Here is a 24,098-nt window from a genome sequence, read left to right on the forward strand (position 1 = left end):
GCTTAATTGGAAAAAGTGCACAGAATAAATCTGGTGACACTGCAGAAAAAGTCAATACTACTTTTGCTTGTTCCAGATACCACTAACAAAATAAGACAAATAGGTTTGCCAGGCAACACCCTCACAGAGGCATGCCATTTACCTCCTTGATTTACAGAGGGGTTGAAGCACAAGACTCTTCCATATTGCCTGGAGAAGGCTGCTAATAGGTGACTATTGCTTGTGAAATGCTTTCAGTCTGCAGAGAAGCAATGCAGCTTTGTATGTATTTATTTCCTTTCTGCATCCTGTCCTTTTCCAGGTGTGCTATTTCTATGGTCCTGTGCCTCTCTTCCGGCGGAGGGAGTTAAAACACTCTATTTTTATTACGTACTGACCATGGGTAATGTTTGACTGAAGGGTTTAAGTGGGTTGGGAGCCTACATCCCATTTTCCCCAGTGTCGCTGGTGCTTATGCTGGTCTCATCCTGTTTCAGTCTTGACTTGCACGCTGCGCTGGGTTGAAAGCCTGCCTTTTTGGCGAAACAGGTTCATCCCCTTCTGTTCAAGAGAAACTTAGGGCAAAAAAAGAATGAAGGGGAAAAAGGCCAGAGACATCTTTCTCAAGTGACTGTGGAGATGCTTCGTTCAGTTTGTTAGACACAGCAGTTGCTACACATTCCTGCCAGGAAAGGGAGGGAGGAACGAAGGATCCCCGTCACTGTGATCGCAGCTCATCCCGGGCAGCTGACCTGCCCTCGTCTATCAGCTCTTTTCTTGTTTTCTAGAGCTTCTCTGTTATCGTCACTTTTTTTTTTCTTTTAAATGAGAATATCCATGTCTCATAGCTGTGAAAACAATTAGGAATACTGGAAAACCACTCACTTGCAGGAAGCCTGGAAGAAGAACTGAGAGAAGTTTGGACTTGCCCGTTTACCTCAGAAATAAGGTAGTTCATCTGCCGTATGGGGTTGTTGACTGTTAACAAGACCGTTCCTTATTCAGGAATGGAGAACAAGTCACTGGGTTGCAGGTTTATAGCAACTGATGTCTCTTTCTGGTAATGCAGATACTTGGAAAATGCCAATGCTCATTTCCCCCCTGCACCCTAAGCCAAGGAAGCGCCAAGGGCAATGGGCAAGAACCAGGCTGCAATCTGGTCATGGTTTGAATGTTTGTCTGGTCCCCTGTCACCAGCACCCTTGTTTGACTTGAATGGGCTGAGAGGTGTGAGGATGTCATGGAGTACTCTGCAAACTGCACGTTTTCCCCTCTGTAATTTCCCTTTGCGTGTTGAGCAGATAGCTGAAGGTGTCCGGCAGACTGCTTGGTCTCCAGCCGATATGCTGCAGTGCCAGCGATGCAAAGGTGCATATGTGATGCTGCAGCTGGACTTATACCAGGCCAGCTGAATCGTTTCTGGTACTGTGCTCTCATATTGCTCATCTTCCATGGTGCTGTCTTTCTTGGTCTTTGGGCCCTTCTGCTATATGACATTAGCTGCAAACCAAAAGATGGAAGATGGAAAGCAGCAAGCACCTTGGGTTGCTCTAACACCTTACTCTGCCCCAAGCCTTTTGTTTTGTTGCCAGATGGAGATGCATAGTTTTCTAAGTATGGATTTCTCCTGGCATCTCTAATTAGATTGGGGAAATAATCGAGAGATTTTTAAAGCAGATGTTGCATAGTTGGACAATTGAATATTTTCTGTTTGCTTTTTAAATATATGTCAATTTGTTACTTTGACTCTAGTTGTGTACCAAGGCTTTCATAACAACTAACCTAAAAAATGCAGAATGATGAGTATTCTGAGAGCATGCGCATCAGGGAGGGATGGGAAGTGATGGATGTAGATGAGTAAAAGATTGTATGTGGAGGTCAGTGAGACAGAGAAATTAAATGGACTATCAAGCCAGTCTACAAGGCTGTGGGATGCTCTCTGAAAGGAACCCAGAAATCCCATCAGTCAGAGCATCCAGGCGTGGCTTGGAGAAGGGGCATCAATGGGAACTTCTCTGTAATGACTGGGGAAATGGGGCCTTTTCATGAGGCTTTTTTTTTATTGATGCCTATATTAATATTCTTGCCTGAAGGTTTGGGTTTGGAAAGCACTTTAAAAATATCTGTTTTATGTTTGTGTAACTTCCTGATTTATACAATGTGCTTCATACATTGCTCCAGGCACACAAACAATGCAATTTATAGTTAATGTTAACCCAAAACATGCATATTCTATCCTGTTAGCCCATAGGGACATACACACACACACTGCACCATGTGTGGGGACAGCAGCTGGTACAGAGCCCTGGGGCCAACGTGTTTACTCAGTTGGAAATATCATGATACTAGAGGAAAAGGGGACTTTATGGCTGAGTTCTTATAAGAGTTCCTGTCCTTGCAGAACATTGTAGGTGTTAGAAGTAGGAAAGGAAGCATTTCTAATATCTTAGTGATTTTTTTTTTTATTCTTTCACACCAAGAACCAAAGAAAAGTATTTCTAGTCAAGCAGCTTTCTCCACAAATAACAATGTTCTGCATATTTTGAACGAGTTCTTACAGATATCCCCTTGTTTCTAAAGTTGCTGGGAGAGATTTAAACTCTTTGGTATTTGGGGGTCCTGAGTACTTGAGACTTGCATAGCTGGGTCACTTCCCCAGGGGTACTCTTCAAAAAGCTGGTGGGTTTCCAAGAGTGCCGTTACTTAGCAGTGTTGCATTCTCCCATCCATGCTACTGTCTGTCACAGTAATAATAACAAAAAGTAAAATAATCAGTAGAAATATAAGGAAATTTGGATCAAAGGTCTGTTGCTTGAGACCTGATGAACAGCATCTTCCTTTTCAGGTTTCTGGGTGGGCACCTTTGAAGGGATTTAGATATTCTGACTTGTGCAGAATACTTGTAGCTGATCTGTTCCAGATGCGTGCTGCATGTAGGATGAAATTTGGAGCTTCCTGACACCAGTAAAGGCAATCAGTGGTAATGGTATACATTACATATTCATTATATAACATGGTTGTTCTAAGAAACACAGACTGCTGGAAAAGAAGGATTAAAATAGCAGCTGCTAATTTCAGAGCCTTTGAAGACTGAACCCAGGAAGAGAGAGAACCTACTTAATTCCCTTTTGGGCTCTGGCTGAGGGTGTGTGTGAAAGGACTAGTCCTCTCTGGGGGGTTTTCCAGTACTGATGCTCTTCCGGGGTGGCCTGCATCAAGGAATATTTTGGCTGTGCCTCAGCATTTCCCTATTGCCTGTTTGAGAGGTTTCCTCTATCCGCAGCACTTCTAATGCCATCTGGCCTTTTTCTTCCCTTCTGATGCTTTGAAGCTGACCAGGAATTACAGCTTATTGCTGCTGCTCCCAATCTGAGACAGCAGTGCAGAATTTAAGAAACGTTAAAGGCACAGTTGAGTTGTGCACCTCAGCTCTGCCCGTAGTTACTGCTGCTGTGTTCATGAGTTGGGTAGCGCCACACGTGGGGCCAGCTTGCGTGTCTGTATGCATCTGTGCTCGATGCATAATTAATTGATACAAATGGTTAAAGTAACTAGGGTAGTATGTAGATTTTGAGTATCTGCTGGGCCCTGGCTTGCTGGAATACCAGGTTTGTTCCAAAGATGACGGAGCTGTTGTTGAAGCAGGGCTGAGTAATGAAACACAACATGACTGCCAGATTGCCAGGCTGATCTTCTGAAAGGCCTTCTTTGCTTCTCCTTGACTCTCTTATCCCAAAAGAAAGCGATGGCTGACTGCCTTTTCTCCACTTTTGTTTGTAGATGGGGATGGTCGGAGACTCAAAGGAGCCATCCAAAGGAGCACAGAAACTGGACTAGCTGTTGAAATGCCCAGCCGGACCATCCGTCAAGCCAGCCATGAATCCATTGAGGACAGTATGAACAGCTATGGATCAGAGGGAAAGTAAGTCATTGAACGTGAGCTGGATAATCACTTGTGGGATGCTCTGTTCTTGTTATACCTATTAATTTTCCTCCAGCACGATAGATAATGTGGGTTTTTTGACTTGTCTATGCTGCAGGTGTACTGCCCATTCAATCAGAGCAGAGCAGATCTCTCTCCCTGCATAGCTGGCACATACTTCAGCTGTTTATGTACTTTTTTTTTTTTAGTGTCCTCATTATTCTGAGCTGAAGCAGATACCCATTACTTTTAACAGCTTTGCCTTTAGAAGAGTAGTTCAGGGTGAATAGCTGAGGATCATTACTGGCAATAAATTAGAAGCTAGGAGCCTTCAGCATGTTGCAAAATAGCTGTCTGTCTCCCCTCTTCCAAAATAGCCTTTTGGACAAAAAATTGTGCCAAGGAGTGCTGAGTTGATGAAAAGGATACAAGTAGTAAAATGATCATATTGATATCAAAATACATATTTAGAAGCCTCTGTATATTTTGGTAACAAACTGTTTTTCCATTTCACCTGAGTTAGTGTTCTCAACGAATGTATTTTAGAAACGTTTTTTGACCCTAAGAACAATTATAATGCACTTTGTTGTGTATAGATTTTACACCTGAATGCAAAACGCAGGAACCTAAGTCCAGAATTTTAGGGTCTGACTTGGCTCAAATTCTGCTTTTTGTATTCCCATTATTTGAGGTAATATATAGAGATTATCATCACTTTATTAAGATGACCATTCATGGGAATCTCTTGAGGGGGAAAAAACATATTTAAAAAGGGGGCAGAGGGGAAGATAAATCAGTTGATTCCATCCTTCCAGGTATGAGGCCAAAATATTTGTATACCTAAGTCATGTACTAGGTCAAGTACCATACTTGGCTTCTCTCTGTGCACTCTCTCCAGTCCTTTGTGGTATTCCAAGTGCGCTGTGCCACTATAAAGGTAGAATAGTGTAAAGGCTCTCTCAAATAATTAATGCCATTCTGGTGTTAAATAGTAACATGCTGTAAATTAAAAGGACTTTCTTTAGCTTTAGAAGTGGGCTAACCCTAGAAAAGCATCATAGATCTGCACCGAAGGTTGGGAATAGTAATGAGGAGAAATCTGCAGTAGAAATGTTGTCACTCCAAAGCTGGGATGCACTTATCTCTCTTGTGAGCCGTTGTCTCTGGAGAAATATTCCTACTATACCACCAGAATCCTGTGGCTTGGAGTGCTGCCTCCACTACAAGATTCAGAGGATTAGTGATTAAGTTCAGTCCCTTGGCAGTGCGGGGCAAGAATCTGCTTTCCATGCAGAGCAGAATGCTTTCCTTTTTGTATTTAATATATTTATATTTCCCTTCCTGGGAAGGGGGTGTCGTTCTCCCAAAGGCCTGTGGCCTATCATTCCATATACTGGATGCTTTGATTGATCTTTCAACAAAATACTACACCCTTGCAAGTACTGTTTTACCCCTGAGGCAAGAAGCATGTAGCTATCAGCTCAGCAAAGAAAAATCCTGTCTTGCAATCTAAATATGTTTGTTAGAACAAGTCTAACGTGCAGTATTAGAATCTCAAACACTGCCAAAACGTCCTCATTAGCCCCTCTGCGACGGATGGGACAGTTTCTCCTCTTACTTCTCTGGAAATTGTGATAAATAGTTCTTGAACGCTTTGTTCCTAGGCAGGATAATTGATCTCCTCTGAAAAGCCTTTGGGAATTGCAGTTATCTGTCAGAACCACAAGCGATAAGCAAACAGGGTTGAGAGTACAAAGAGCTAAGAGGGCTCTATTCTCTAGGAACAAGGTGGGAGGGGAGTTTCTCCTTTCTTCTCCCATAGCAAAGAAAGGAAGTGTTTGGGGAATAGCTTTGAGGGGCAGAAATTTTTTCCGCTAGATCGGGTTTCTGTTGGCCTCTCTCACGTGCTGTGGCTGTGTTCTGAGGGAAGCGAAGTGAAGATTCATATGACTCTGTTGTGGCAAGTTTATTTTTTCTGATGCTGGGTTTCTTACTGATGCAGATTCCTTTAGGTCAGAGACAGTTTTTACCAGTGACTATCAAAACCCAGTTTTCAGAAAGATGAGGTTGCCCCAGTTTTTTCTACCCATGCATCTCTTTGGTAAGTTCACACAGGGAAGACAGTGGAGTTGAACTTCATCTTCCAAAGCTCAGTGTGTTTTCTTAATGCTTTTCAAGATAAGGACTAAGAGGACACCTTCCAGAGGTGACACCCTGAAGTGATCAAAGATCGCAGTTGAACTTTGCTGCAGAAGGCCTTAAATATCTGTTCTCAGACATAGACAAGCGTGCTTTAAAAACTGATGTTGTGTTCAACTCGCTTTGTATTTGTTGCAACCAGCAATCAGCTAGCTATAATTAGCTGAAACTGCTCAGCTTCAAATGCAAAGAGTCACAATAGAAGAATTTTCCATGATGCATAATTTTGAGCAGAACTGTTTATAGTGTGAATACCAGAGTGCATAAAATACAGATGATTTTATGGAGAAGCTTTCATTATATAGGAATACACTTCTCTTCAGATATGCTAGGCCTCCTTCAAGAAAATGCTCCAGGGTTTTACCTGAAAACTGAAATATGCTGAAGATTAACTGGTCTAAAGGATGCATCTCCTGGAATTTAAGATCATACAGAATGCCAACAAGATGCCTGACAGCGTCAACACACTGCTCCATGGCTTTAATTTTTGTCACACAGAAAGTCCCCCAGCCATTACTGGCTTTTATACTACACAGTCATTGTGCACTAGTGTAAGAAATCAATATAATAAAACTCAATGTGAGATGTTACAGAAGGGAAAGGTGGTATTTATTTTAAACAAAACTTTTTTTCAGTCATTCACACCCCTCCTAGATTTCACTCACGCATTCTCATCCCCACATTCAAATGCCAAGATAGGTGTATCCAGGTGGTCTGGCCAGGCTTGTTTGTGTGCTACAGAGAGGACAAGGGACACCATCTGTCAAGTCCTCACTATGTCTTCTGAGTTCTTCTTGAACAAAACTGGTGCTTGGACTAGTCTTTTATACCTTCTAGGACTTGCCCATTATTATGAGGTGATCTTTCACCTCGGGGTCTTGGTTACTTCAGCCTCCATAAATCTTAAGTAATGCTGGTACCTCTTTGTTTCCATGTTTTGAGGATCTTTACGGATATAGTCTGTCTTCCTATGATGTGCTTTCTAACCTTGTCCTCCTTCTGTCATCAGAGCACAGGTCTTCTGCTGCCATGTTGTTTATGCTTTCAGGCACACAGATGTTTCCATTCATAGTTCATCCATTAATCTTAATATTGGTTACAAATCTGTACAGTAGTATTTTCTTCTAGATATGTACTTAGAAATCTGCGTGACAGGACAGTAACCCACTGTAGCTAAGTGCCTACCAGGCTCTGTCAGGACAACATCAAGATTATTGCAAGGATAAAATTCAGCAGATGAGAGTAACTCCCAAAGAATCCCTGGGATTCAAGAGAGTGCTCCAGCTCCATTCTGGCTCTTGGACAATTTATGTTTTGTTTTGGCTGGGTTTTGCTGCAGCTGCACAAGACCACGCTGCAACATTCAGAAAGCAAGATTCTGGACTTATTCCTGCCAACCACTTTCTTTCTGAAAGTGAAGCAGAAAGACAAAAATTGACCTGGAACAAAAGATTGCTAGTTACCGTAGTCCCTAATATGTAGTACTCGTAGGCTTTTTGTTCTTGCTGACTACTGCTGAGATGATTAATTTACAGAGAGCTAAGGCAATTTTTCTCACCTTAGAAAAGCGCAGCAGGTGATGCAAAGACTTAGAGGAGAGCTCTCGTAATATCTGAGGAGATTTGCCTTCCTTGTCCAGCAGGGAAGCATCTTGTTCATTTTATTATCTGTTTTTTTCCCCATCATGAGAACAGTATCTGCCTGGGCCCTGCTCAAAGCTGCCATCATGATGGGAGCTGGGCACATTCCTGCCCAGCCCCAGCCTCTGTGCTCAGCGCGACGGCCCCGCTGGACATGGGCATCTCGTGGTCGTGGGATTTGTTCTGTCCCTTACTGTTCCTGCAAATTACAGCTTGTACTGGTTCTCCCATCTGGGCTTGCAAGGAAGGAGCCACAATAAAAACTAACTACTGAGCAGTTCTGATAAGGCTAATTTGAACCAATGTCAGGACTTAGACTGGGATAAGTGCCTGCCTTTGCCTGCTTTCTTATAAAGTAGTAACTAAAAGAAAGCTGGAGAAAGGATTGGTCTGGCTTGTGACAACACGACCATGTTAAAATTCACCTTCCTTCATCAGAAGAACTGCCGCAATGTCCATCTTCATTCAAGAATTGCCAGAAGACTGCATCCTAGAAAGTGCTGGTCACCATCTAGAAGATTCATAGTTATCATAGATATCATAGTTATTTGTTCAGTGCCTTTTTTTCAGTATCCAAAGCCAGGAGACCTCTCGACTCTTTTAGGGCAAGTTATCTTCAGGGTTCTCCTATTATGCAGGTCTTTTAAAAATAATGAAATGCAGTGTTAATACAGTTCAGCCTGTAAGAAATCAAGGGCTGGAGGTCTCAAGAAAAGGTGACCAGGGGAGGCAAGGAGGATTGGTTCTGTAATATGCCAAGAAATCAGTCAGTCTTTTCAGCAACAGCAGATCTTTTCATGTTGCTAGGTTTGACCAGCATGGCTCAGAGAGGATGCAACCTTGCAAATGCTTTAGTTACAGCACTAAATGCCGCAAATTTGCAGAGCGCTTGGGAACGGGCAGAATTACTTGGAGGGCAGGCAGCCACCTTACTTGTACTCGGTATGTCTGAGACAACTTGTGATCTCTGAAAATGGAGCTTGCCTGACAAGGTGGGGAAGGGAATGGGGGAGGTCTTTGTACAAAACTCACTGCACAGTTTTTATAGCTCAGTTTAGGTGGCAGAATTCATACAGCAGAAGGAACCTGAGGTACAAATGGAGTACAGTGTGTTACAGCACATAAGACAGCACGTCACAGTGCTAAAAATGCTGCAGAAAGTGGAGTGGCCAGGGAAGAAGTCAAGCTTGTTGAGGGGCAGAGACTGGATATTGCCTATCTGTGAGAAGAGGTGAGTGATTAGTGCTGTTATGTTGATTTTAGGTACTGCAGGGATAGGTGTTTACAGAAAACCTTTTGCAGCTAAAGTGGAGGTTCCTGCAGCATTCGCATTGACTTTGACAGTCCATCATGCTGTACTCGTGTACCTGGTCCCAAGACACCATGACACTGTAGTTGGATGCACATTGTGTTAATAGTTCCTGATGTGCACAATAAATATTTTAAAGGAAGAGGCTAACATTAGACTAACCAGTTCTGCCTTCTCCTTAGCTGATAGATATCTGCTTGGCTTCTATATTAGTAAGATCCAACTTAAAAGAGCTTAACATGTACTATGGATGAGTGTGATTATTCTAAAGTACATTATTGCTCCTTGAAATTGGAGTGTGTTTTTTTGTTTTTTTAATTCTCAGATAAAATGGCTATCAAATGTTATCAGTCTGGGAGGAGACTTTTTTTATTCCTTCTGGATGAAGGAAGCATGTGTTGCTGTTCCTGGTTTCTAAAGACAGAGACAGAGAACTTCCCTGTGTAGTAGATGTGGATGTACAGCAAATTTGCTAGTTCAGCTATGGAAGTGTAACCATTCTTGTGTATTTTGTTGCATAGCTGTGGTTAGGCAACTTGCTTATTAACTGTCAGTTTGTGCACTAAGGAGAGGGAGGGAAAAAGTATTTTAGGAAATATTTACAAGAAGAGAATAATGGTTCCTGAACCCCAGAAATGCCCCAGCCCGAACAAATTCCATGTATGTACTAGCCACCGTAGAGCTCCTCGTTAATAGAGTATCACTTCTAAAGGCTTGAGTTAATAGCAAATAGGCAGTTGTGTGGATAGTGTGAATAAACCCATGAAAAGCACAAAACAAAATGTTACCTTCTGAAAATAGCTGTTTGCTGGTGCTACCAGGGGGGTGGCTGCATTGCAGCTAGCTATCTTCACCACTACCCTGCCTCGCTGAACCCACAGCACTGGAGCAGCGCACCATTGCAACGTCCTAGTGTAGTGGAGAGGCTGATGGGGATTTGGGCCAGGGAGGACACAAAGTCTTCTCACAATAACCCGGTTCTTGCCAGAGCTCCTTGACAAAAGGCTGTTGCGCCCAGCCTGTGCGGGAGCAGGAATACCTCGCTGCAGAGTCCTTCTGCACAGACATAGCGGCAAATGTTTGGCTGTTACGAGCTGGTACAATTGAGAGCGGTCCCAAGGTCTTGTAAGATGGAATTAAAAAGCACTGTATCAAAGGCAAACGAGAGGAAATACTCTGGCCTGTGCTTTGAATAGACAACTCACAAATGGTGGTGAGGAATGATGTGCAAAGGGAAAGACCTGGAAAAAGATGATTTGGAAGGAAAAAGCCAGCATAGTAAAGCACAGGGACAGATCCTCTGGGGAAGGTTTGGTATCTCCATCACTGGAGGACTTTTAAGAACAGATTTGGCAAACATGTCATGAATGATGTAGGCAAGGCTGATCTGTTCCTGGGACCAGTGTGTGAACTAGGCGACCTGTGCAGGTCCCTTCCTGCCCTATTTTGTATGAGTTTTGCAATATCCTGGCAAGCTGGATCTGCAGACACTTGCAGCAGCATAATGATAGTACCTGGCATACAGCAGCCCAGAAGCAATTTAAAAATAGATCTGCAAAGAGGTCACACGAACTCCACATGGATGAGGAGAGAAATTAATGATACATTTTCCTTAAACGTGTCTGTGCTGTTACGCGCTCTGCATGCTAATGCACAGTGAGCAACGGCTGGGGATGAGAAAGCAGCTGAGTAGAGCCACGTACGCAGTACGAGAGGAATCGAGCAGGTACTTTGAATTCTTACACCGTTTTGCATTGAAATCGGCATTGTCCGTTATTATTATTATTGAATATTCAAAACGTGATCAGTTTTCAAGCAAACTTTGAAAAACTAGCTCTCAATATGAATACATCTAAAGAAGGGTGGTCTCGCAGTGAAGAAACCAACTGCGTGATGATTTGTACACAAAAAGGAAGGGCACAAATTTTGCAATGTATGGACTGGGAAATGCCACTACCGTAAAAGAATAGAGAAGCAAGCAGCTGCCAAAGGGCCTTTAAGCCACTCCTAAATTATACCAAAAAGGGCAGATTTCATATGCCCTTGACCTACAGCACTTACAGCCCAGGAGTGTGGTCTTCAGAGACTGCTGCACCAATTTCCTAAATAATTGGGATTATGAATGTTGGGTTTAAAAAGCCAACAACAAAAAACCTTCAACCGACAGCTAGGCAATCTCAGCCCCAGCTTCCACACAATTCATAAAATTGTTGAAGGCATAATCTTGTCACCTTCTTTGCAAAGTCAGGAGTGATAATTATGGATGAGCTCTGCACGTGTGGTGCATACGGGTGTTCCTTGCAGGTCTGCCAGGAGCCCGCGAGCTTGGGCCCGCAGCTCTGCATTACAGTCCTAGCCTTGCAAGCTGGTGTCTGCGTGATCTTGTCTCCCTCTCGTGGGTGTCCAAACGTCTGCAGCGATAGCAATTATCCCCCGCCGTCTCGAGGTGTGTCCACGCTGCGATGCTGTAATGCCTTCAGCGTGGCCTGGATGCATCCAGGCTAGCTGTAAACTGGCTTGTGTAGCAGAAACAACTTGAAATGGCTCTTTTACCTTTGCGTCTCAAGTGGATTTTGCAGCCTGGGCTGAGCCTTGTGGTGCTGCTGGTACAACTGATGCTACCACAGGTTCTCGCTAGTGCTGCTCTGCCCAGACCTGTGTTGGTGGTGTCAGAGGCCCCAGGATCAAGAGCGTCCGGGGTGTCTTGAAGCTGATGCCCCGGTTGTGTTTGTCTCCTTGCCTAAAGCCAAAGGCTGTGTTTAGTGGGCCCTCAAGCAAAGCTGCCCTTCATTCACCCTTGTCACCTTCACCCCATGGGTGTCACTGTCCCTGCAGGTTCTGCCTGTGCCTCTAGGTCAAAAACACAGTCAAAGGTTGCTGAAAACACAGCAAAACCCACAGCCTCTAACTTCATTAAAATCATTCTGATTCAGCTGTTGCAAAACAGAGCCCATGAATCATGATTAGTGAAAGCAGAGGGCCAGAGAAGAGAGAATTAATTTCTCTTTCCTGTTGAAAAGGCTGTGCTGCGCTTGCTCGGTAGAGGATTTGTGCCCTTTAGACAAAAGGCTGACAAGTGTCACCTGTTAATCTTCTCTGCTTGCCACTGTTTGTCAGCGTGAGATGGTACTGCAGCAACAGCCCCGGTCCCCAGGGCCTTGCTAGTTATGACAGCTGCTATTTGCAAGTCAGCTGTGAAATGCTCCCTCTTTATTCCTGCAGCTATTTTTAGCGCTTCTTTTTGGATTGAAATACAAAAAAGTACCATTTTGGTGATAATCAGGTTGCAGCATTTTCTTCCCTTAAGGTGGAGTGATTCTGGGGGGGGGAAAGAGGGGGCTTTAAGTGACTGAAATTGAGAACAGTCTCATAGTCTGGCTTCTAGATGGTGAAAAACAAAAATGCCGTTCCAGGTTCACTCCAGTGCACATGAAAACCCATCTGTTGGCCGAGCTCTCTTCCTACCTGCTTCTATTACGGGAAGAGCAAATGAGCGACCCGGCAGGTCTGTCCCACAAGTCTCAGAATCACACCATGAGCAGCCCTCTCGCCTCAAGAGCCTGAGCTCCTTTGTGAGCACTCAACGTACACAGCTCCATGAGCAACATTTGAGCATCCTAAATTTGGCCAATGCAGCTAAATGGCTCCTGCTGTTTTTTTAATTTGCATGCCTACTAGATTTCTGCAGTTTTATTTTCCCCTTCCCTCCCCTCTCCAGGGAGAAGCAATAGCTTTCGTGGAGGTGACTTATGGTTTTTCCGGACAGAAATTGTTTCCATTCCAGGGTTATTGACAATGCCCAAATATGTGTTCAGGAATCACTCAAAGCCAAGGAGCCTGATTCAGAACTGCTGCTTCTGGTGTCTGATAAAGTGACGCTGTAAAAAAACAGCTTCTGTGCAACGTAGCAGCCAGTTCCACCAGCTAATGGCATAGTCTATTAAAGAATTAATTCCCTACATTTTCCTCTCCCGGCCAAATATAACAACAACAGGGAACACTAAATGACTAACGTAATTTTGAGTTTCTCATAGTGCTAGTAAACCCATAAACTGAAGCTGTTATCAGAACTGCTTGAGTCTTGACCTTGGCGTCTGGTTTTGGATGGACTTGTGCCTTTTCTCTAAAAATCAGCCTCGGCGTTACAAAGCAATAGCAGCTTCATTTGTTCCAGCTACTCAATTACTCTCCTTGCAAGTGTCTGGACAACCGCGTCATGTGCCCACAGGCACAGCCCTGGTGTCCCTGTAGCAATTTCCTTCATTCTGGTCTCGCTTCCTAATTTGCACTGACAAATGTTCACTGTTTCAACATAGTCCTGAGCCCTCCAGCTTCTGAGGCAGCCGTGGTGGTAATCACCGTGTCGGAGTCTACTTGGGCCAAGCTAACGCAGTGTTAGCTTTGCAAACGCTTCCAGTTTCTGTTGTTTCCCCTTTAGCCCAACAGCTCTTTTAATGCTGTTGCATACTGCTCTTCTGCGCTTTTCTCCATGCTGGAATATTGTTAATGCAGGGGGCGGCATCTGCTGCTCCATTAACAGGTGCTTTCATGTCCTAGGGAGCTGCCTCAGCTGCTAGGCAGAGCCCTTGGGAGCAGTGCTGCCCAAAGGACGTGGTGATCTGGTGGGCAGGAAAGCATGTGCAGTTTCTCTCCAAACACACGGCAAGTACAGACAAATATTTGACATTAGCCTTCACCAGAACTCTCTCCCTGGTAGGTATTGGGAAATGGTCCCCTGTGGCATAGTTGTTAAATTATTTTGAGTCTGCGGGTGGGCAGAAAGGTCTCTCTTCTCTGCTCTCCTGCAGTGAGCAGCAGCTAGAGTTTCTCTGGCTGGTCTCCTCCCCACTTTGCCCAGCAGTAACCCGGTCAAACCCTGTGACGTGCTCTGCCTTTGGGGGAGAGCTTTCTGAGACCCAACTCTGGGTATGTTTTGGGCTGCTTCAACTCTAGTCTTCACTCAGTCCCCGGAATTTTCTTCCATTATTCTTATCGCAGGCATCTTAATGAGACCAAACATCTGCTTTTAACTTAGCAATGAACATTTCTCCTGAACTGTTACAAGTTCTGTCTTGTCAGCTTGTTATTTACATGCTTGTGCAGGTCACGTACTCCCTGGGGTAGGAGTAAGACCTACGTTTTACCCATTTATCTTCCACAAGTTGAAGAGACTGAAAAAAAAACATTTACCTTCTGGCTGCTAGTCTGTTCAGATCTCCTGCTGAATCTCATGTCTTTCTGTCAGGTCTCCTTTTTCTTGAACTATCTGGGATTCTCTAAGCACTAGTTTTCATCCTTTTTTGACTTTCTACAGGCAGCTCAAAATGCCTGAGCCAGCAGACTCGAGGAGTCCCTCTGGTCTCCATGGGCAGAGTGCAGCAGAGCTCACTTGTTCCCTCCTTGTATGGGCAGATAAGGAGCCTGATAAAGCCCGTCTGGCCCTGGGTCCTCCCTTCCCTGTCCCGTGTCCCCGTCCCTGCAGGTTTCAGCAGCCCTGGGGATGTCTCTTGTGTGCACAGTGTGTCCTCAAGAGCCCTGCCACAGACCGAGCACCTCCGTCCTGCTCCTCGGGCCATGGCAGTGCCCCGTCCAGGTGGGCTGGGAGGCAGGAGCCGCGTGCCAGTGGAGCAGGCAGCAGCTCCTCACCAGCTCTCCCCTCCCGGGCGGGCAGTGGTGCTGGGGACGGGCCTCGCGTAACTGGGGTGTTAGTGACAGCCAAAACCACTTATGCTTTCTCCACAATTAGTGCCAGGTATAGGTCCTGCTGTTTCTGTTGTATCTGAAGGTTTGCGCAAACAGTCAAGAAACACTGAATCTGGAGAGGCTTTGGGGAAAATTCCCCCCGTGCAAAGGATCTATCCCAAGCCTTTGCCTTCCAGGCATCAAGACACGCTCCTGTCTTGTCTCTTCTGCACAGAGGTGACTTCTGTGAAGAGCTCAAGGGCAGGTTTTTGCATGCTATAAGCACTCAGCAGCTCCCTGTGTAACAGCGGTAACCAGATTTCCCAAAGAGTGCAGATCAGTACAGAATGAAGGTGCAGTGCTCTTGGGAAAAAACAGTCATTTAATTCATTGTCCCCATCACAATGAACGGAGCTATCCTAGAAACCTGTCATTTGTACCTGCGTTTGTGACATGCCCCTTCAGCCACATGCGTAGTGTGATGCTGAGGTCTGTACGCCAGCTTCCTCGTTGCTCGTATGAATAAAGAAATATTCCCAGCAGGCTGAGACCGGCTCTGCAAATAGCTAATGAGAGCTGAAATCTCAACCCGGAATTAACACCATTCTGGCTGAATGGGATTATAAAAAAAAATCTTTTAAATGTCTTTTAAATGTAAATGTCTTGCAGGGGGGAATCAATGAATCTTTGTGGCTGACTCAGTTGTGTGTGTGCGTGAGCCTGAAGTCCCCAGCCCTCCCCGAATGCAGGGTTTCTCGCTGAGTTCATTTGTACCATTTTGAGGGTAAGCTGTGGAGAGCATTTGACCCTCCTTGTGGGTTCATTTCTAAGAAATGAATTTTAGGAAACAGTGAGCTGTACCACTGCATCGGTAATTGCCCCCCTCCATGAACATTTGGAAAAGTGTGGGGGGTTGTTATTTTGCCTAACAGCCGTGTGCAGCAGCTTCCCTGGGAGGAAGAGCGCAAGACCCAGCGCAATAGCGTAGGTATGCCTGGCACAAAACTCTTGAAGCGTGTTCAAGCAGCCATGTCACGGTTTGGCAGGTGCCTGCAGTACGAGTATAGGTGTCTAATGATGACTTCAGGCCATTAGCACCTACTGGGGCAGCAAATTTTTCCACGACCTATGATATAGCTGTGTAACCCTGCATCTGAGAGCAAGGCAGTGTCTGCCCCTGCAGTACTCTCAGGTAAATCTTCCTTTATATCAGTGTGCTTTAAATTGGCTTTACCCTTTGCATTGCTTCATCAGCGTGCAGTGAGGCAAGCGGCAGTCTGAAGCCGTGCTCCAGACAAGCCCCAGGTGCTCGGTGAAGAGGTTTGGAGCCCGTGTCCCTCAACAGCTTTGGTTTCACTGCTGTGAGGTGTAGCACCAGTATAGCTGGAGTTTGAGGGTATCGTCCCTTTAGCTGTTCGCAGATGTTACGGAGCCTCTTTATCATCGTTTCAGACCCAGCAGTGGACGCAGGTGTGAAACGCAGCCGGTGGGTGTGATGATGCTTCTAGTGCCGAGGGGTGGAGAGCGGGGTCCTCTGCTCAGTAATGGGATGCATTGCTCTGCGCGCGTGACAGAAATAAATAGGAAATGCAGTCCCAAGGGGGACTGATGTCAGCACCCCAATCTCACTTTTGACTCCTACTCTAGATGTCTTATTTCCTTCCGAAAAATGAAGTTTGGGAAGGGACAGCTACCAAGAGAGATCCTATAAACCAGCCTAAGAAGCTGCTCAGATCATAATGCTGTCTGGAGGAGGTGACAGGCAGCATGTGAGCCTGAGATGGCAGGGAGTTTTTCCCTTATAGACAATTAGTTATAGATAAACAAGTATTAACTAATCGGTGACTACAACCAGTACTGATTTTTTTTTTTTTTTTTTTTGGTACAAGAGAGGGACTTTAAATAGATCCTGTGTAACCAGACTGCCTGGGAATCAGTGAGTTTTGTAAGGCAAGAGGCTTCTGTAGATGCCATTCGTTTCAAAGATACATTAAATTGGGCTCTTTAATTACTAGGTTGCTTTAAAATGCAAATTAACCACTTGACAAATTCAATTTCTTTTACAGCTTGAATTTCAGTGGAGTCCATCTGGCATCTGCTGGGCAGTTTAGCGACTTCCTGGGGAGCATGGGCCCTGCACAATTTGTTGGGCGTCAGACCTTGGCCACCACCTCGATGGGTAAGGAACACAAAGATGTTAGGTGGCTTTAATTTAATCTTGAATGAACCACTCCTATGAGCCACCTAATAATGTGTCCAGCATCTGCTGCTCTACCATTCCCCAGCTCAATTTCTCAGTTAAATTAAATAAGCTTGGCTGAAAGGTTTTGCTGATTTCTGCTAATATGGTATTAGCAGGAAAACACCAGCTTTATGCTTCCTTCTGTCAGATCCGAAAAGCATAGATTAGGTAAAATGCAGCTAAAATCCTGAAAATGCATTTTGTGCATCTTCATGGTTTTTTTGCTCTCTCAGACCCACCAGGCTCTGTAAAGGTTTTCTTATGGTGCACCATAACTGCATTTTCCAAAGCAGCCTGCAATTCTAGGTGCTCCATTTTGGGAGGGAGTAGAGGCTAGCTGTCACTAAAGAATATGAGACTGAGTCACCAGAGCCATGTCAGAAGGCTGAAATTAGAGATTGCTTTTGAAAATGTGGGCTTGAATCACTGCAGAGCTGCTCCAGAGTAATGCAGGAGGAAATCAGGCACTTAGGGCCTACAGTTTGTTACAGTTCATAGCAGGCATGACATGAGAATTGCTTTTTTTTTTAACATTTTATTAGCCCACAGATGTATCATTTTGAAAGTCTTCTGTCTATTTTGACGTTTTTGGTTTAGGGGATGTGGAAATTGGCTTACAAGAGCGAAATGGGCAGCTAGAAGTGGATATCATTCAGGCCCGAGGACTGACGCCAAAACCCGGCTCCAAAACACTGCCAGGTAGTATGCTTTGACCTCCTAAAATAATTCACTGAGAGTCAGCCTCCTGCGATGCTTGTGAATAGGTAAAATTTTGATTCTGCTTGCCTTCTGTGGGAATAAGCTTCTGTGTCTGTATATGGCATTGAAAATAAGGCTGGTTGAGCAAATCTTTTCATTGCTGTAAATGCCGTCTTTAGAAAGAACACTGTCTTTTCTAAAGTGAGCATGAAGATATTTTCATATTTGACCATATTTGTTTTTTCCAGCTGCTTACATCAAAGCTTACCTGCTAGAGAATGGCGTGTGCATTGCGAAAAAGAAGACAAAAGTGGCTCGCAAATCATTAGACCCTTTGTACAATCAGGTGTTACTCTTTGCTGAGAGCCCACAGGGCAAAGTATTACAGGTAAGATGAGCAAGTCTCAGGTCTTCCCATCTGTCTTCTACCTCTGCTGGAATATATTAAGTCTGGCAAAGGATCTGGAGAATTAACACTGATGAGAAAATGTTAATGCTTTCATTGAACCAACTGCACGCAATCTGAACATAACAAGTGGAAAGGAAGAACTTTATTTGTACTTGAACTGATTCCTATTTGACACCCTGCCAGGTAACATGAGTGCTCACCAGGAAAAGGTTGATTTTTTTTTTTTCCCATTAGGAGATAGGTAGTATCTGTAGCAGCTAAACAGTCTCACAGCACAGGATGTCTTCTGCATTTATATGTATTCAGAGCACTCTGCTGGGTCATCATGCAATCACATATCTTATCTGTTTCTACCTTTTACTGCCATATATTTTCTGCCATACTGTTCACATTTTCAATTCTGCACCTATGTTTCCAGAGGAAAGAGTGATTCACATTGTTAATTCATATCTGAATCATTTGCGCCCAGTACACCCTGGCTAAAATCCAGTGGTAATCCTGATGTAAATAATCAGTGAGTTTCTATTGCTTACTTCCGCTGGCATATGAATCGCCAGATAATCTGATGGATCCTTCTCATGAATGGATGAGAAGCTGTTCCTCCCGTTGCAGCTAGAGTGCATGTTTTTGATTGAAATGCGGCGAGGCCTGGCTTGGCCTGCTCTTGCCTTGTGTGGGTTTCCTTACCTGCAGCCCTGCTGCCAAGCAGACCTTCATCCTGACTTCTCCTCTGTGGAGCACAGCAATGTTGCTAACACAGGGCAGGAGGGAGTGATGCAGGCAGTCCGAGGTACCTAAAAATTAGCTTGTAAAGGGTGTTGTTGAAGATGGTAAAAACTGTTGATTTTGTCCTCAACAAAGTAAGCAGCCAGCAACGTTTGAAGGGAAGCTGAGTGTGAAGCATAACATCGGTCTCTGTTTCAGAGAGGTGAACAGCTGGGTCTCTCAGGTACGGCCTCCAAGGAGTGTCCATGTTCAACTCAGAGTGGTGTGAGCTGAGAGAGCCTGGCTGCTCCTGGAAAAGGTCTCCTGGGTGTACCCAGCCTTGTCTGCTGTGGGCCAACATTTCAGCTTCCGGCACCCACTTTGGCTGAGAGGGTGGCCATAAGTCTTTGCCGTGGCCTTTCTTTTCTCACCAGAGCTGGGCAGCGGGACAGTGAGAAATGCCCCCACCTAGCCTTGGCCTTGGTGTGAAACGCTGCCAGGTTCTGATGAGCGGTACAGCAGAAACTGAGAAGCAGGCCATCAAAATAAATGTCAAAATGATGTCCTTTGTGAGGCCTCCCACGCAATCTCTTAACCATGTCCTTGTCTTCACAGCAGTCCTGGTAAAGAAGGGCAGTCCCCTTGCAAAGAGGGTTGGAGCTGTGCCTACCTCTGTGCAATTCTGTCTTCCCCTGCCCCACTCCATTTATTTGCATCTTTCAGTTTGTCTTAAATATCAGTTTCAATGTCTCATTGGAACTTATTCAAAGATAATAAAATTGGGAGGATGGTTCTCTGCTAGTTGACATGCCACCAAACCAACTTTCTGCAATGTCTTGCTCCATCCCATGCCAACTCCTGGAGTGCTAATTTTTGGCTTTTAATTGACATTCATTGTCTCTCCTACCTCATTTTACAGAAAACTGTAATGTTGTGGTTATTCAGAGCCTAGGGAAAGAAGCTGTCAGGATTAGCCAAAGATCATTGGTCACCTTCATAACCCATCATACTCATCTTCTCTTCAGAACATGGACTCGCTCTGGAGTCAGTCGTCACCTTTGTCTTGAACCACAAAGGACCATTTGGTCACGTGCAGATCTCAGCATGTTTAAGCCCATGACCCTCACTACATCTGTTGTTCCACCCACTGGTCTCCATCATGTCGTAAGTGTGATTCAGCTTTCCCTGCTCATCTGTGCCAGCTGTCTTTCATTTGACCTTCCTCTGCATCTTCAAGCCTTTGTCCGCAGTCTGTTCTGCTTTCCCTGCATGCCACTCCATGTGTGCCCCTTACGTCACCAGTCCTGCTTGCCAGTGCTCAGCTCCTGCCCTTTCTCCAGGTGAGTAACCATGTCTCATTGCCATCTGCCACGTGTCACGAGGTCTGAATGCAGGAGTTAAGACATGCTCTTTTCCTCAGACTGTTGGCTCTTGACCCAAGCTATTGCCCACCATTTTTTGTTGGTTTATTTTGCCAGATCAGGGGCCCTTCCTGCCCTTTTCCCATAAGCCACTTTTTGCCTGTTGTTGTGTTTGAGGCCTATGGTCATGCCAGGGCCAGGAGTTACTTGAGGGTGTTGGAGTTGAAGCTCCGGGGATGTCTGTGGATGGGGGTCGTGGGCACTGGCAATTGACCCAACCAGCAGGTCTGTGATGGGTTTTTGAGCCAGGATCCTTGTTTATAATGCTACCCACCCCCTTTGATCACTTAAAATGTCCTTAAGAGTGGGCACTCTGGCCTCAGTTGACAACATGGTGAAGTTTTGTGGGTACTAGTGTGAGGGGTGCTTCTTGTTTATCTCTAGGAAATGTGGGGTTTAAAGGTTATTATATTATCCTTTCCTGTATCACTGTTAGGTTGCAGAGTGCCTCACTTCATTGCCTCCAGCAGGAATAGTCCTGAGTCCTTTCCATGCTAGCATTCATAGCAGTTTGCTCTAACTTTAGCAGATGTTACGGGAAAAAATTGACTTGACTTCCACCTCTCAAAGGTGCTTAAAATTAAAATTTAGGAGGGTTGGAATTTTTTAATGTGAAAAAAAAACAAGTTGAAGGAGACTGTGCCTCTGAAGCCAGCATTTGCAATTCCAGTCATGCAATATGAACTTATGCTGAATCAAAAGAAAAAAAGGGAATATTGAACCTGGCTGTGCTCCTAGATACGTGCCTGAATCACAGATCACTTGTCTCTTCTGACACAGGCAGTAAATTGGTCTCCAGCAGAAAGAGTCTGTTCCGAGATGGAGTGAAACAGATGCATTAAATTTGTAATTTGGAGATTTTGTTAAAGAAGATTTCAGGAAGAAAATAAATTTCAGGAAGAAATAAATTTCAGGAATTTTATCTCTGAAATGGCCTGTCCCATCACATTGCATGTAAATAGCAGCTACTAGAACTGAGTGAAAAATTGGCATTTGTTGTATAGGAAATTGCAGTATTTCAACAATTCTTTTCACACCAAATCAGGAGATAAAGCTCTGGAAACCATTGTGGTTGCATTGCTCTCCTGATGCACTGTGTGTTTCGTTAGCGAGCCCAGCTGTGAGTTTCTGCAGGTGGAAGAATTTTGTGTTGAACAGACCCAGGGAAATGTTTGATTCTGTTGAACAAAATAAAATGTTTTGATTTGGGCAGCACTGTTTTGAAATGACCGCTTCCCATGTAGGTCCCCATTTGTCGTTGTGCGCGCATGTTGTGTCTCAGAGCCCAGAGACCCCTCTGAAGCTATGTGGAGATGCACTGCAAAATCTAATGCGAGATTCAGAGATGAGAAGACTACAAAATGGTCTTCATGGTGGTCTCGTGTGGGGGCCTTTTCCCAGTCTGCATACCTCTGTTCAAGCACAGAGGTCACTTTATATTAACCAGCCTGTGGGATTTTGGCCTAAAGACACAAAGGTAACAGATGGAAATTATCACTATTGTCATTTTACAGATCGGGAAATGAGAAGTTGGCTTTGTGCAACATGAGGGAGTCTTTTGCAAATGCAGTGGAAGAAGGATTAAGTCTAAAGCTAGAACAGATGCAGAGACTTTGTGCATACGCTGATCCTGTGCAGCAGTTTGCTGTAGAACAGCAGAATAGTGCTTGCATCCATACATGCATCCAGCTCTTTTTTATGGGGAAAAAAATCTAATAATATTAGGATCTGTAAAACTGATCTTAAAAAAATAAAAATAAAATGGCAAAACCACTGGCCAAAGCTTCAGGTCACTGACAGCCCAGCGTATACCCATTGTAGTGTAAACCTTTCTGCTCGTCTCAGGCCCTCTTATTCTGAGACCTGATGGCAAATTTAACTTAGTATATTTAACTGGTTGTCTCAAATACAGAAGATTGGTGTCTTGCACTGTGTAGAACATGGACGGCCTTATAAAAGTCAGGGAAGTTGGATAAATAGAAAGAATAGAAGGAATAGAAAGAATAGAAGGATTGATCAGACTTGTGCTTCCAAAGCAAGTGTGCAAGTCTGAGAATTAACTGTGCGCCCCCCTCTTGTTTTGAAGGTGATAGTCTGGGGAAACTACGGACGCATGGAGCGCAAGCACTTCATGGGAGTCGCCAGGGTGCTCCTGGAAGAACTGGATTTGTCAACTTTAGCAATTGGCTGGTACAAGCTCTTCCCAACCTCCTCGATGGTGGATCCCACTACAGGCCCGCTCCTGCGTCAGTCCTCACAGCTTTCCTTGGAGAGCACGGTGGGACCCTGCTGTGACAGGTCTTAGTGAGTAAGGAAGGGGGAACTGCTTTTGTTTTTTAAACATGCTGTCAAGGTTTTGTTTGCTGGAACTCTGACCTCAAGCGCAATGCATGTTCAATCAGTTCTTGTGGAGCTGGAAGAGGAGGATAAACCAGTGACCTTAGACAGAAGACAAGGGGGAGGGCACTGTACCCTCTCCATCCAAGGAGGAGGTGCCATGGGGCATGAGTCCTAGTTGTCAAATTAGACATACACCTCTTGTTTCACTTCTCTCACTGTCGTTCTTGGACCCTTGTTTCCGATCAGTATTAGTCCTGGAAAGTTGCAGCATTTTAAAGGATTTGGGGGGAGTAAGGAAGGTATTTTTTCTTAACTTTGTATCTTACAAATTTCTAATACGGATTCCTTCTGGTAGCACCTGAAAAATTCAGAAGCCAGTATCTGACCTAAAAAGATCAGGAGCAGAAAGTTTAAGAGAAAACCTAATGTTTTTATAAGATCTTTGTTCTTTAAAGAAAGAAAAAGAAAGAAAACTGCAACTCTTTCTCTAGTATAAATCCACACCACTGAATCATGTTAACTGTACAACTGTTGTTACTGTGTTTTCAAACTGTGCCAAATTACCAGCAAGTGTCTTTACTGCATTACTTGTCTAACACTGCTGATGAAGCATACTTGGTGGGAGAATAAGTAGAGCCTACTTAGACCAGGCAGTTTGAGCAGAGTTCGAGTTTAGCAGGCTAATTAGCTGCAATCTTGCTCAGAAAAAAATACTAGAAGTGGGAGTTGAACATCAGACTTGCAGCTTGAGATGAGATTTATATTGTCAGATACAACGTTCTGCGATTTACTGACTCCCTTTCTTGTCGCTGTGCATCCTTCAGTCGCGATGTCTTCTATCTCCTGCTTTTCATCCATCTCCTTTGTACCGGTACATATCTTCTGGAGATGCTGCCCTTCCTGTTGTGCTATGGACTGAAACGGGACTGTTGTATTCCACTACAGGAAAGGAGATTGAGATTTCTGGGGGTGCAGGAGAGAGAAACCTCAGTTTGTCATCTGACAAGAGGGTGCTGGGGAGCATATAACCTTCCTTGCGGAAAGCAAAGGAGGTTGCTTTAATTCTCAGTAGTACAAGCATTGTCAAGTGTCCTGAAAGAGGAGAAGCTATCCCCAAAGTATGGAGTGGTAGTGGTTGAAGAATCAGAAGACACGATGGTCACAGCATGTATATTTTGTTAAATTAAGTGCAACACTAACTGTAAACAAGTCGTGTCTATTAACCCAGTAAAGCACGTCTTCTGAGCTGCCGAGCTGTGGCGGCTGTTGTCAACAGAGTCACGTGCTGAATCCTTCAAACAATTAAAACTTTTTTGTTGAAAACACTTATTATCCAAAATAATGGTGAATCTTCAAAGATTCCCTGTCGATAGGCCTTTTCTGCTAGATTTTGTCATAATTTTTAATGAGGATTTGATGACTGTCGTCTCAAAATAAGCTTTTGGGGATGTTTTACTTAGTGATTTAAAAGCCAAGGTCCCATGTCACGTTTAGGAGTTAGCAGATTCTTGACCTATCGTTGAGGCATAGTGAACACTTGTTTCTGCGTGT

At 44.4% G+C, this 24,098-nt stretch overlaps 1 protein-coding gene across 1 annotated transcript in view; it reads left to right on the plus strand.

Annotated features, from left to right (window-relative positions):
- The window catches only part of RIMS4 (regulating synaptic membrane exocytosis 4), a 58,359-nt gene extending 35,764 nt beyond the window's left edge, over positions 1 to 22,595 (plus strand). Inside the window, exons 2-6 of the mRNA XM_067307702.1 lie at positions 3,760 to 3,901; positions 16,798 to 16,910; positions 17,571 to 17,672; positions 17,921 to 18,060; positions 22,294 to 22,595. Of these exons, the coding sequence (XP_067163803.1) occupies positions 3,760 to 3,901; positions 16,798 to 16,910; positions 17,571 to 17,672; positions 17,921 to 18,060; positions 22,294 to 22,512 (716 nt within the window). The 3' untranslated portion in view covers positions 22,513 to 22,595. The remainder of the gene's footprint in view (positions 1 to 3,759; positions 3,902 to 16,797; positions 16,911 to 17,570; positions 17,673 to 17,920; positions 18,061 to 22,293) is intronic.
- The last annotated feature ends 1,503 nt before the right edge of the window (positions 22,596 to 24,098 follow it).

This window comes from Apteryx mantelli, chromosome 18 (assembly GCF_036417845.1).
Source record: "Apteryx mantelli isolate bAptMan1 chromosome 18, bAptMan1.hap1, whole genome shotgun sequence".
Classification (NCBI taxonomy): Eukaryota; Metazoa; Chordata; class Aves; order Apterygiformes; family Apterygidae; genus Apteryx; species Apteryx mantelli.